The sequence below is a fragment of the Salvelinus namaycush genome, unplaced genomic scaffold (assembly GCF_016432855.1).
Source record: "Salvelinus namaycush isolate Seneca unplaced genomic scaffold, SaNama_1.0 Scaffold650, whole genome shotgun sequence".
Classification (NCBI taxonomy): Eukaryota; Metazoa; Chordata; class Actinopteri; order Salmoniformes; family Salmonidae; genus Salvelinus; species Salvelinus namaycush.
Window position 1 is genome coordinate 46,691 of NW_024061365.1, and position 13,243 is coordinate 59,933.

The 13,243-nt window shown below is 42.5% G+C and overlaps 1 protein-coding gene and 1 pseudogene across 1 annotated transcript; both read right to left on the bottom strand.

Annotated features, from left to right (window-relative positions):
• Positions 1–5,713: 5,713 nt before the first annotated feature.
• On the bottom strand, positions 5,714–6,630 carry LOC120042310 (annotated as a pseudogene).
• A 3,864-nt stretch (positions 6,631–10,494) lies between these two features.
• LOC120042312 (sialic acid-binding Ig-like lectin 11) lies at positions 10,495–12,917 on the bottom strand. The gene is made up of 5 exons (XM_038987130.1): positions 12,776–12,917; positions 12,395–12,676; positions 12,074–12,200; positions 11,796–11,877; positions 10,495–11,667 (listed from the first exon to the last, which is right to left on the bottom strand). The coding sequence occupies exons 1-5, from the start codon at positions 12,861–12,863 to the stop codon at positions 11,302–11,304; spliced, it is 945 nt and encodes a 314-aa protein (XP_038843058.1). The 5' UTR covers positions 12,864–12,917; the 3' UTR covers positions 10,495–11,301.
• Between the last annotated feature and the right edge of the window lie 326 nt (positions 12,918–13,243).

A 13,243-nucleotide genomic window follows, 5' to 3' on the forward strand; every position in this document is an offset into this window, starting at 1 on the left:
CTTCAGAGTCCAATGGCGGCGAGCTTTGCACCACTCCAGCATTGCGCATGGGGATCTTAGAATTGTGTGTGGCTGCTCGGCCATGGAAACACATTTCATGAAGCTCATGACGAACAGTTCTTGTGCTGACGTTGCTTCCAGAGGCCGTTTGGAACTCGGTAGTGAGTGTTGGAACCGAGGACAGACGATTTTTACGAGCTACGCGCTTCAGCACTCTGCGGTCCCTTCTCTGAGCTTGTGTGGCCTACTGTACCACTTCGTCTGTGAGCTTGTGTGGTCAACCACTTCAGTGCTGAGCCATTGTTGCTACTAGAAGTTTCCACTTCACAATAACAACATATACAGTTGACCGGGGCAGCTCTAGCAGCGCAGAAATTTGACAAACTAACTTGTTGGAAAGGTGTCATCCTATGATGGTAACACGTTGAAAGTCACAGTATGGGCCATTCTACTGTCAATGTTTGTGTATGAAGATTGTATGGCTTTGTGCTCGATTTTATACACCTTTCAGCAATGGGTGTTGCTGAAATAGCCACTAATTTGAATTGGTGTCCACATACTTTTGTTTATATAGTGTATCGCTTTTCTCAAACAATAGTGTTCACGTTTTTTATTCCTAGGCATTACTAATCAAGCTCCGCACAAACAGATATCAATGGCGCACAGAGATGATCGTATTATCACATTCACACGAAATATTAGAATATTACTTATGATGCTGTAATAATATCAGTGATGTAGCGGTAAAAAAGGTGGATAATGGGTTAACAAGCACTGTAATATGGAAATATGGCCGTGTGGGAACCCTAACCCTATAAATGTAACCTTTTGTTTTCCTACTGATAAGCGAAAACGTATGACATTTTAGAACTGTATGGTTGGCATTTTGATTGCATTTTAATGTAGGCCTTTGCCTATAGGGACGTATAGGCCATGTGGAGATGTTCAATTTGAAATATATTTTATTTTTTGAAGTTCCTAACTTGTATGATGAGATTAGTACAGATTTTCTCAGGGAACACCACAAGGCATTTTACTAACATTTGTCTCTGGTTGCTTCTTCTTCTCTCTCTCTCTGTCTCCTCTGCTTCCTCCTGCATGCATTGCAGCCTGCCACAACCTCACCACTGAGTGCCACATCACTGTCTGTCTCAGTAGCCTACTCTCGGTAAAGCAAAGTTATTACTGTTAGCTTCTTACTTTATCCTTCTAGCTGGCCAAGCAATTCTAGACAGAGAGCCCTTCAACATTACTGCAATAGAAGTCCCTGCCGGCAGCTAGCCACCTGAATGATTGTAGGCCTATAAGTGACTATTTACCAGTTCTCAGAGAGTTGGTTTTTGTTTGTTTGGGGTGTGATGGACATTTTTATGTTTGTGCTTTTCTAATAACCAATTTCTGTGTTCATGCAAATGACTGATTGAAAGCCTAGGAGAAATCCTCCCTGTATTATCTGCAATTTTGCAGTACTCCAAGGCATTTGTTTTGAGAACGATGTCTCAGTTTCAAGGTCTGATCTTGGAGAGAAGAAGCCTCGTACCCCAGGGGTACGCGCAATGTCGTCGGGGGTACGCCAAATAAAAATGTGATTCACATTTAAAAAATATATATAATAATAATAATAATTTCTTCACATTTTCAAACAGTCCATTTATATTTTCCAACGGGGCTATACATTTGGGTGAGGCTTTTTTCTCGCCTGAATGGCCTCGTTTCACTGCCAAAAGTCAAATAAACCATCTAGTGTTCAGTGAAATAACAACACAATATAAAATACAGGTAGCCTAGTCAAATAATTTACATCCAATCACATTAACCGTTACTCTCTCTTGGGAACTCCATTAACGGTCCGTATGTAGCCAAACGTAGCTGCTGCTCATTCCGTTTGCTCGAAAATTGATAAATAGTTTTAAAAAAGTAAGGCCTGTGTCCATAGAGACACATACCAGCTCTACTGGTAGTACTGCTACTACCAGCAATACTACACCTGCACCTGTTGACGACACAAGTTGTTCTGCTTCCACGAGCACATCCAATGCTAGCATCAGTAATCACTGACAATTGTGAATCTGATGCAGCCGAAGAGCTACTGCCCCCTTACTCGGGAAAGCACCGAACAACAGACAGGGATGTTGGACCATCGAAGAGGCGCAAATATGATGAGAACTACATTGATTTGGGGTTCACTTATATTGGGAGTAGTGCCTTTCCTCAGCCACAGTGTGTTATATGTGCAAAAGTACTATCTCACAACTCGATGAAACCTGCACTCTTGCGTAGACATTTAGAAACAAAACATGCCAATTTGAAAAATAAGCCACGGGAGTTTTTTTAAGCGAGAATTAAGACGACTTTCGAGTAGTAAGACATGTATAAAAGCAACAGATACCATTAATAAGAAGGGCTAGAAGAGTCTTCTATAGTGAGCTACCGAGTGGCTAGGACAGGCAAGCCCCATACTATTGTGGAGGACTTAATTCTTCCTGCTGCTGCCACGGATATGGCTGGGACAATGCTGGGGAAAAGGCCCAAAAAACTATACAGACAATGTCTTCATCAAACAACACTGTTTCACAACCCATCAGTGACATGGCAGGAGATGTTTTGAAACAATTAGTTCTTCGCATACAAGCCAGTGAATTCTATGCTTTACAGCTGGATGAGTCAACAGACGTGTCGGGCCTGGCACAGCTCCTGTTATATGTCCGTTACGTTTATGGGGGATCAATTAACCTCTTTGGGCTAGGCATGCATCAAGCTCTTCTGCAAACCACTGGAAAACAGGAAAACAGGAGAGGATATTTTTTAAAGTACTGGACAGTCTTGTGACATCAAATGGACTTTGGTGGTCGAGATGTGTTGGTATCTGCACTGATGGCGCAAAAGCCATGACAGGGAGATATAGTGGAGTGGTAACACGCGTACAAGCAGTTGCTCCCGACGCCACTTGGGTACACTGCAGCATCCACCAAGAGGCTCTTGCTGCCTAAGGAATGCCTGACAGCTTGAAAGACGTTTTGGACACTACAGTGAAAATGGTTAACTTTGTTAATGATGAATTAATTATGAATGATGAATAAGCTAAATCATGCAGTTATGACTTGTCTGTAGTATATAAGAGAACAAACGGGACTGCCCAGGAGTAGCTCCTGATCGACATGTGTACAGGTGTCCCTGGTGGTAATTTCTACGACATGGTGTTGTATTTCCATGACAGGAGGATGTCTGTAGACAAGGCATGAGTCACGGGATGGTTTTAAAATTGCCTTTTTTCCATCATCTCCCAAACACACTGTCAGCAGCTTCTCCAGTTGCCTACTTGAGGCGACTCTGACCTCTGGTTGTTCGTTTCACATCTCAGGCCCTCAGCCTATGCTGCAAGAGGGCGGATTTAGCCATTTGAGAGAGTGGGGAATGTGCTGCTAAAAATGCAAACCTGGGAGGCAAATCCGGGGAACGTAAGCAAACATAAAGAACAAACCACTGTTGCTGATTCCACTCATTCGCAAAGAGGCAGGCGCAATTAGAACCCAGTCAGATATAGAATATTATACCACAGCATTGTTGAAAATGTATTTCTTATTTGGTAGAAGGGCGTTCTAGAATGGACATTAAAACCATATAACGAGACAGTTGGAAAAGATATCGGGACAGTTGGAAAATATATTGGGACACTTTGCAATCATGACGCAATATGCGCCTACACATGCAGACCGTACTTGCTACCAAGTTACAGAAAGCTAAACCAACAACCACACAAACTGAAATTGGATACATTGTAAACGCAGGTCCAATGAGGAAAAAACGATTGATTTGTTTTTGCAGATACTTATTTTTATTGGGAGCATCTAATGATCTAAAGTGGTGCGTGATGAACATGAATTTCTCTGGTCCCTATGTTGCAGTCAAAATGTCTGGACCTAGGTCTCCTCATATGTAGTTATGGCCCTGAATGTGTCACACCCTGAATCTATTTCACCTGTCTTTGTGCTTGTCTCCACCCCCCTCCAGGTGTTGCCCATCTTCCCCATTACCCCCAGTGTACTTATACCTGTGTTCTCTGGTTGTCTGTTGCCAGTTCGTTTTGGTTCGTCAAGCCTACAAGCGTTTTTCCCGTGCTCCTGTCTGGCTCTAGTTCCTGTTTTCTAGCATTCCCAGTTTTTGACCATTCTACCTGCCCTGACCCCGAGCCTGCCTGTCGTTCTGTACCTTATCATACCACCCTGGAATACTGACCTCTGCCTGCCCTGAGAATGCCTGCCGTTCTGTACCTTTCGGACTCTGCACTGGACTACTGACCTCTGCCTGCCCTTGACATGTCGTTTGCCTGCCCCCCCTGTTTTTATAGTAAACTTTTGTTACTTCGAAACTGTCTGCATCTGGGTCTTCTCCTGAGTTTTTACAGAATGCACCTATTATCAATGTCAGAGCTTACTGGACTGTATTCAATGTGTTTAATGATTAATTTGTACCTTATTCAAAACAAGTAACATATTTCACTCCCTAGTCACGCAGCGGTTTAAAGCACTGCATCTCAGTGCTAGAGGCGTGACTACAGACCCTGGTTTGATTCCAGGCTATATCACAACCGGCTGTGATTGGGAGTCCAATCAAGCAGCGCACAATTGTCCCAGCATCGTCCGGTTTAGGGTTCGGCCGGGGTAGGCCGTCATTGTAAATAAGAACTTGTTCTTAATTGACTTGCCTACTTAAATAAAAATAAAAACATACATATCAGACCCACTTTTGAAGAGTGATGATTACTCTTTCACTGTTACATTACTGACTTGATAAAGAGTCATGATAATCACGCAACTGATCACAGCCGGAAGAGGAAGAAATTGGTGGCAACAATTCCTGATAAAGAATCGGCAGTGTGTAGTAATTTTGTCAAATGCATTTCAGTGTCATAAATCAACATATTGTCACGGTCGTCATAATGAGGAGACCAAGGCGCAGCGTGATTAGTGAACATACCTCTTTAATAAAAGAGAGAACACTGAACAGAACTAAACAAAACAACAAAACGAACCGTGAAGCAATATGGCTAGTGCAGAACAGGCAACTAAACAAAGAATAACAACCCACAAAATAACCAAGGAATATGGCTACCTAAATATGGTCCCCAATCAGAGACACGATAAACAGCTGCCTCTGATTGAGAACCAATCTAAGCAACCATAGACATATAAACATATAAACACCTAGACTAGAAAAACCCCTAGACAATACAAAAACTAAACTAAACCCCCCCCCCCCCAAAGGTGCGGACTCCCGGCCGCAAACCTAAACCTATATTCTCGACCTAAATTCTCGACCTGTGTGCACCTACATCATAGCAACCTCATGATGGGTATAGGGAACATTTTTATATCAGGTAGCCTAAACCTATTGCTGTTACATTGAACTGGGTGAATAGAATATGAATGAGTCATGAAAAATGCTGTAATAGAATATGGCCATGCTCATGAAAAAAATTAGCGTCCTCCCTCATCTTAAATGGCACCGACCACCACTGAAATACACTGAGTGTACAAAACATTAAGAACACATTCCTAATTTTGAGCCTGGCACCTACTACCATACCCCGTTCAAAGGCACTTAAACATTTTGTCTTACCCATTCACCCTCTGAATGGCACACATACACAATCCATGTCTCAATTATTTCAAGGCTTAGAAAACAAAGTGCTCACACAGTCAGTTAATCATGTTCATGAAATAGGGTCCACGCCACTTTGCCCTGCCAAACGCTCTACTCGTCATCCAAACAGAGCGAGGCCCTGGCCTTGGTGAGCATCCTCACATGCTGGCATCCGCCATGCAGGCCGCCAGGGGCACAGGGATGTCTGACACCCCACCACAGAGCGAGGTGACCGCCCACACCGGGGCTTGAAGGCGTCCTTCTTCTGGGTGACACAGGGCTTGGGAGAGAGTGGTCAGGGCCAGGAGGAAAGTGTGGGCTCTGATCTCTGGGAGGTCTCTCTCCCTCTCATCCAGGAGGTTTGGGAAGTCAAGTTTCTCCAGACAGGAGGGACTCATCATGAACACCTTAGGCAGGGCCACCCCCTGGGCCTTCAGCACCTTCAGGCTGGCCTCCCGTCTCTCTTCCAGGCTCTTCTCCGTGTCCTTCTCTGAGGTACACCATGTCCCTCTGCACCTAGAGGAACTCCAGGAACTCCATCACGCTGTTGGCCTGGAGACTCTGAGTGAACGCCATGACCACCATGTTGTACAGCAGGAACTTGACCCGCTCCATTTACGCCTCCGGGTCAAAGGGCGAGGCTGCGGGCATGGGTGGCAGGTCCCACAGGCAGAAGTCTGGGTGTTTGGGGTTGGGTAGATGGCCAGCTCTTCTGGAGTGGTGGTGTAGAGGTGGAGGGCGGTCCCTTCATCATCAGACCCCAGTTTACGGAGGGTGTTGATGAAGGCAGCCTCCTGGTCAGAGATTCGGAGATCCGGCCTGGTTGATCCGGCTTATCAGGAGGTCCTCCTCAACATCTTTGACGTAGAGCTTGTTGTTCTCGATGGACTCTTTGAAAGTCTCCAGGAGGTTCAGGCTGTCAGATACAGTATAACATCTGCCGTCATGGCTGCAGGAGACTGGAGGAAGGTCATTAGCATAGGGCATACAGCAAACACCACAAACCTGCTTCAATCCTGGATGATTTAAGAAACATTTTAAAACTAACTGAGAGAGACTTTGTTATTTCTTCAAACAACCAACCTTCATTTCATAAGAATTGCAGTAATGAAGCTGGACGACCCCACACTCTCGAGTGTAAGACCAAGAGCTTAATCATACAGAAAATACAGAGGTCTTATATAGGAGACCTAAAAATGCTTAGTCATGGCTGGTTCCACCCTTCCGGCAGATCGGGGCATCATAAGCTACCTTGTTTTCTTCTTGTGGTTATGTGTATCGGCTGTGTGAGGTCTTAGCGCACAAACAAGTGATAACGCCGCCAGTTCCGTTACTCCTTTCTGTTCAAGCTAGCCTCTGTTCTCTTCATATCTCCACACAGCTGTGCCCTTGGAAGATACAAAAAGAACAGGATGGACTGAAGAACTGTGGTCACTCTCAGAGGCTCTTTGTCTTATGCCACGTGACCAAGTAACTCAGAAGCAAAGATGATTTCTGTTCCTCAAGTTTATCTCGATCCCGAGTCGCCCCATGTACTTGACTATACCCCTAGACCAGCTGCGGGGAGCTAAAGGGGAACCATCCTTTCTCAGAAGCACAGCACTGGTAGAATAGAAATGTCTTACTATTGTTAAGCATATAGTTGTTAACTTATCAATATGCATGCAGATATAGTAAACAAGGCAGGAAATACGTAATTTGTCCCTTAAACACTTTATTGATTTAATTCAATTAATCCTTGATTGGCAATTCATGTCCAAACACCAGAATACACACATATTTATCTGTCTCTTGAGGTCTGGGCAACACTATCCCTAACTGCTTAATTTGGAGATAAGTAGTGACATCTAAGCCTGCTATCAAAACTGTAGGAGGTTCAATCGATGGGTTGGTTGTTTAGAAACAAAACAGACTCGTTAGCAACTGTGACAAAGTGAAAATGTAGAGTTTCCATCAACCTGACTCGCGCTGCGTGCAACGTAATATCAAAGAACATCGCCGTTCGTGGTCAGAGTGGTGGGTGAAACCATTCACTTCAGAAAAGAGTGTGATATTAATAAAGTTTCCTTTCATTATGTGTTATCGAATTCATAAAAATAATTACTGCCATTGTCGTAAGGTTGGCAATACGAGAGGTCTTCAGACTTAACTTTGTTATATTATTTTCCTTGAATGAACAACTAGTGGGTTTTGAGTGCTTCTCCCCTATTTGGAACGTTGGTCTGCCTCCTCTTCAGTCCGAGAGAGATATTCTGAGGGCAGGTTCATGTCTCCTTACTCTGTACACAAAAACTATTTAAAACTGTATAACACAATAGTGTCTTTTGAAAACTGGTTCATATATCCCAAAGTCATTAGCGAATGTGACTATGTACATATTTATTTTGCCGTTAATGTATTTAAAGCCTATTTCGGCAAATTAATCAAGTGTTTGCTGGCTTAGCTAGTCACGTTAATGACGAGCTAACTAACACCATTCAGTGCACTGTAATTTCACGCTAGTAATTGCTAGCAGGGGATTTGAATTCAAGGCTTCTTTAACCAAAGGGGTTTTCTAATGTCACATCAGTAGAGTAGGAAGAGGAAAGGGGGGGAAGAGGTATTTATGACTGTCATAAACCTACCCCCAGGCCAACGTCATGAACTGATTTGATATCATTTTATCTGTAGCCAATGACCTTGAGCCTTCTTGGATGGGCATTTCTAATGTAAATCTATGGCAGCACCCAATGGGCTTGAATTTTCGAGCTCTACCCATAGATTTTTCGGTGCCGTAGTGTCCCCATGTGTGACAGAACACTGAGCCAATTGTGGCTTAACTAGAGAACATTACCAAACCCTACGCTCCATATTTTCTGCTGGCTGCCCCACCACCACAGAAAGGACTGAGCTAGGCTGAAACACCTGCATTTTGGAGCTGCCTTACTCAAGAAAGCAAAAAAGATACCATGTTTATTAACTCAATTATCTTTTTTTTTTTTACATTGTTTGCATACTGATATGTGACACGTATTAATGTCAAAATAACATCCAAAACAAGCAACAGCAAAATATGTAAATATTTTTTTTTTTGCTAAACAGGTAAGGCTCTGCCCCACCTGCCCTGAAAGACGGGTCGCCACTGGATAGTGGACTCTAGAGCCCAAAGGCCGGTTGTAGCACAGGCAGAGCCATTGAGGACTTAAACTATTTTTGAAGTAGTCAACTGGGTGGGACTTCCTATGGGTTAAAAACTTCTTCAGGATTGGTGGGTCCTCTGCGGGACAGTTGAGCTAACATAGGCTAATGCGATTAGCATGAGGTTGTAAGTAACAAGAACATTTCCCAGGATATAGACATATCTGATATTGGCAGAAAGCTTAAATTCTTGTTAAACTAACTGCACTGTCTAATTTATAGTAGCTATTACAGTGAAATAATACCATGCTATTGCTTGAAGAGAGTGCACAGTTTTGAACATGAAAAGTTATTAATAAAGAAATTAGGTACATTTCGGCAGTCTAGATACAAAATGTTGAACATAAATGCAATGGTTCATTGGATCAGACTAAAACTTTGCACGTACACTGCTGCCATCTAGAGGCCAATATCTCAATTGCACCCGGGCTGGAATAATACATCATGACCTTTCTCTTGCATTTCAAAGATGATGGTACAAAAACAAAAAAACGGTTGTTGTCATCAAAGATGATGAGGGGAACTCAGTCAGGGTCTCAGCTTACTGTTGAGAGTTAGAATAGTAGAATAAACAAGGTGTAATTTCGAAATTTGGTTGTGCATCAGCAGTTTCTCTCTTGTTATGTCAGTCACTGATAGTTACTCAATTAGCCCATGTCAGCAAAAAAAAAAAGATTGGTAAGTTAGTCTAGCGGCCAGCTATCTAAACTTGTAGTTATCATGGTTGAGTTATCGACCGAGGGGGCCCCATTGATTTTGTTAGTCATTCTCACTCAGCGATCATATTAAAAGCTGCAAACATTTCTCTTCACACTATGGCAAAATGTGTAAAATTGCAGGAGGCTAACTATAAAACTGCACATTTTTCTCTCCGCCCCATGGGAAAATGTGTGGATTTGAAGCAAACTTGCTTTAAAACTGCAACCTTTTCTTTACACCCCATGGCAAAATGTGTAGAATTGCAGGAAATTAACTCTAAAACCTCATTTTTTTCTCTCCACCCTCAAGAGGGGAGACGTAAAATGTTGTGCTCGCAAGGTGGTGGAAACAACATTTAACTTGGGGCCTCCAAAAGGATAGGGCCGGCTCTGACTTCATGTGTGGGTATGCAGACCTCTGAGCCACTGCGGCCCCCTGTGATGATTTTTTTCTTGTGGCCTCCACCCCCATCAAAGTTGCCCATTCCTGATTTATACAATTGGTAGCCTATAATTACTGTTGAATGAAATATGGTAAGTTGGAAAAAATACTATTTATACATTCTTTTAACAGGTTTCAGAGAACAAACAAATGAAAATACAAAAAAAAGATTAAGTGAGCTAGTGCCTCAATGTAAAACAATACTGCAATAATGCACACTTATGAATAGAAAAATATTCTCATATACGGGTTAGCTGACAATGTCAGTAAAAACGATACGCTTCAATGGGGCAGAAGGCCGTGTGTTGTGGTGATTCTGGATGGCCAGATATCTAGCAACAACGACACAATGCTGCCATGTGGGGAATTGTAGGTGGCTCGTTTCAGCAAGTTTTATGTTGTTCGTGAAATGTATTTTTTTTGTGTGTTATTTGCTAATTTCGCACAAATAAAATGCTACCTAGCTAACCAGACAACTAACAATGTATTTGAGAAAAAACATGTGCTCATTGTACAAATGATTTTTATATTTTTAAACATTGGAGACTAAATATAGTTTACATGTTGTCAACAATCTAAGCCAACCCGTCTGTTTTACCTTATAGTTGTGCGCACATCTGTTTTGTTGCTAAACAACCAACCCGTCTATAGCACACAACTTTTAAAAGCACAATGTACTTTTTTTCTTGATTCATTTCCTTTGAGCTCTCTGGCTAGCTCAAAATGAGAATTCTTAAATAACATTTTGTCAACATTTTCGCCAGTGTATCAGTATTCTATTTACAGAAATATATTGATTACATCCACACATACTACCTAATATCCCCACCCACTTGTCAAATCAAAATGCAAAAATGAAAGGAAAGAGGAGAAAAAAAAGAAATGGTTTGACCTCTTTACTTTTCCAAACCACATCTTTGTCAATCCTTCCTCATGGTGACAAAACACAATCGTTACAAAAGTAAAATGACACTTCCTTGAAAAACATTACAAAACATTACCAAAATTTCCTTTTTTGTACAACTAGAAAATATTCTTATTGAAAATGTACAACCACCAGATACATACAGTACCATCTGACACAGGGCTGTAAAATAAAGCATTTACCAAAACTATTAACTACAGTAGTTTCAGTTATTAAACAACATCTCTGTACTATCGTAAAACATTCAAACTGGATTCAGCACATGAGGAAACAACACCAAAACTACAGTAGTTTCAGTTGAACAAAAGTCCCATTATCAACATAAAACTTTCTATCTGGATTCAGGAAATGATATAAGAACACATGGCTATATTATACTGCATGCTATCCCCCACGTTTCTAGCGAAATTGCTGTGTCACTCACCACCACCCATAATAGCCTTGACGTTGGAGTAAAGCGTTGTATCCTCATCTGTCTCTGCTGCTGGCTCATTCTCCTCCTTGTCCATCACTCCACTACCCTCTCCTCCATCTTCATCCCCTTCTTTCTTCTTCTCTCGTTTGATTTTGGCGTACTCTGACTCTGTGGTGGTGGTCTCCTTCTCTGCCTCCTCAGGAGTCTTCTTCTTCAGTAGGGAGTAGTTGATAGTGGCGTAGTGCACATCCCCTTTGGCAGAGTTTCCTGCAGCTCCACTGGTCTGGGGTTCTGTGTTTTCAGCTCCCTCCATCAGCACCACCTGCAGAGGGGTCTGTTCGCCCCGCACAGCCTGTCCTGCATCCGTCTAGGGAGTCGATTACAGAAAGCACTGTGTTAGGAATCTTGTTCGCTTGGTGGTCCAAGATCTGTTTATGCTGTCAATGCTAACAGAATGTTGGTGAAGCTGAATGAAGAAGGAAACTGGTACTGCACCTGTTGGTCTTCACATGCCACCATCGCCAGGTTCGTTAAAGGGCTTTTGGAGTCTGAGTCCTTTGGGATCCTCTCTTTACATCTAGGGAAAATATTATAAATAAAATGTCTCAATAACTATATGTTGGAGGATTTAGCAAGCACCTCCATTACAACATGGTGCAAGGCATTGTAACTTTTGACATATCTGATACTCTTGATAGCAAATATGAATTTCTAAAGACAATCACCAACACTCATGTAACACTAACTGTACTTCAGTAATAGAATGCATGTACCTTTTACATTTCCCTGTCAAACACAGGAAGATACAACAGATGGTGGCTGAGAAGGCTGCACCAATCGCAAATGCAGCAATCAGTGGTGGGTTCAACAGCATAGCCAAGATGTCTTTAGACACTTCCTCTATGAAGAGAACAAAGCATGTATGTTTTTAGGAGTGGCTCACAATACTTTGTATCCTTTGATTTTCTTTTTAAATGAAATAATAACATTATATTTTCTCACTCAAAGCATATAAAACCTCTATGCTACATACACAATTGGGTGGGATTGGGAAAGCTGTTGCTCTCTAACAAAGTAACAACTTATACCTTTACCTCCTTGCTTTCCTTGGCTCTCTTTTTGGGTGACTTGCAGCTTCTCTCTCACTCTGCCCACTTCATTTGTGCTGACACACTCCACAGTAGTGTTGGTGTGGTTTCCGACATGCATCCTGATGGTGGTGTTCACTGAGGACCTCAACACTGATTTAGTGAGGCAGTACTCCTCAGTGTTAAGCCAGCCTATGAGAGGTAAGGGGACCCCCTGACTGACACACACACAAGTCATGAACTTGGCCTGGATGACACACCCAGAAGCATTGAGAATCACTGGATGGTCTAAAGAGAGACAGAGGGGGAAGAGATATCATGGACAATTTCAAGTAAACATGTTTCAAGCTATTTTAATCAGGTTTGTACAGTGTTGTTTGTACTCACACATCACAGTGACAACAATGGAAGCTGTCAGAGTCCTGTTGAAGTGTTGAGCTTTACACACATACTCCCCTGCATGTTCTCTTGTCATGTTAGAGATGGTGAGAGCGGCCAGTCCAGAGTTATTCTGTTCCAAAGGTGTTGTCCCATTCTTACTCCAGTTGAAGTTAGATGATGGTGGGTAGCTGTCAACACTGCAGGTCAGATTCAGGGTATCACCCTCTCTCACTGTGTTACTACCAGAGATCTTGGGTTCCTTCACATCTAGAAAATAAAGTATATAATCAGTTAATCATGGTCATGAAAATAACTGTTGAAGCACAACAAAAGGTTGGGTTGTTCAAAGTAAGGTCAGATGATGTAGGCTACTTACGAGTCACATTCAAAGTCACTGTCTCCTCAGTGGTGATGTTCCCTTTGAATGTCACTTGGCACGTGACCTTGGTGGTGTGGTGCTCTGCTGAAGGTGTA

Coding starts and splice junctions, on each gene's coding strand:
- LOC120042312 (XM_038987130.1), bottom strand. CDS start 12,863: ATGACAAGAGAACATGCAGGGGAGTATGTGTGTAAAGCTCAACACTTC. Junction 12,201..12,394: donor GAGCCAAGGAAAGCAAGGAG/GTAAAGGTATAA, acceptor TTCTCTTCATAG/AGGAAGTGTCTAAAGACATC. Junction 11,668..11,795: donor TGGCATGTGAAGACCAACAG/GTGCAGTACCAG, acceptor TCGACTCCCTAG/ACGGATGCAGGACAGGCTGT.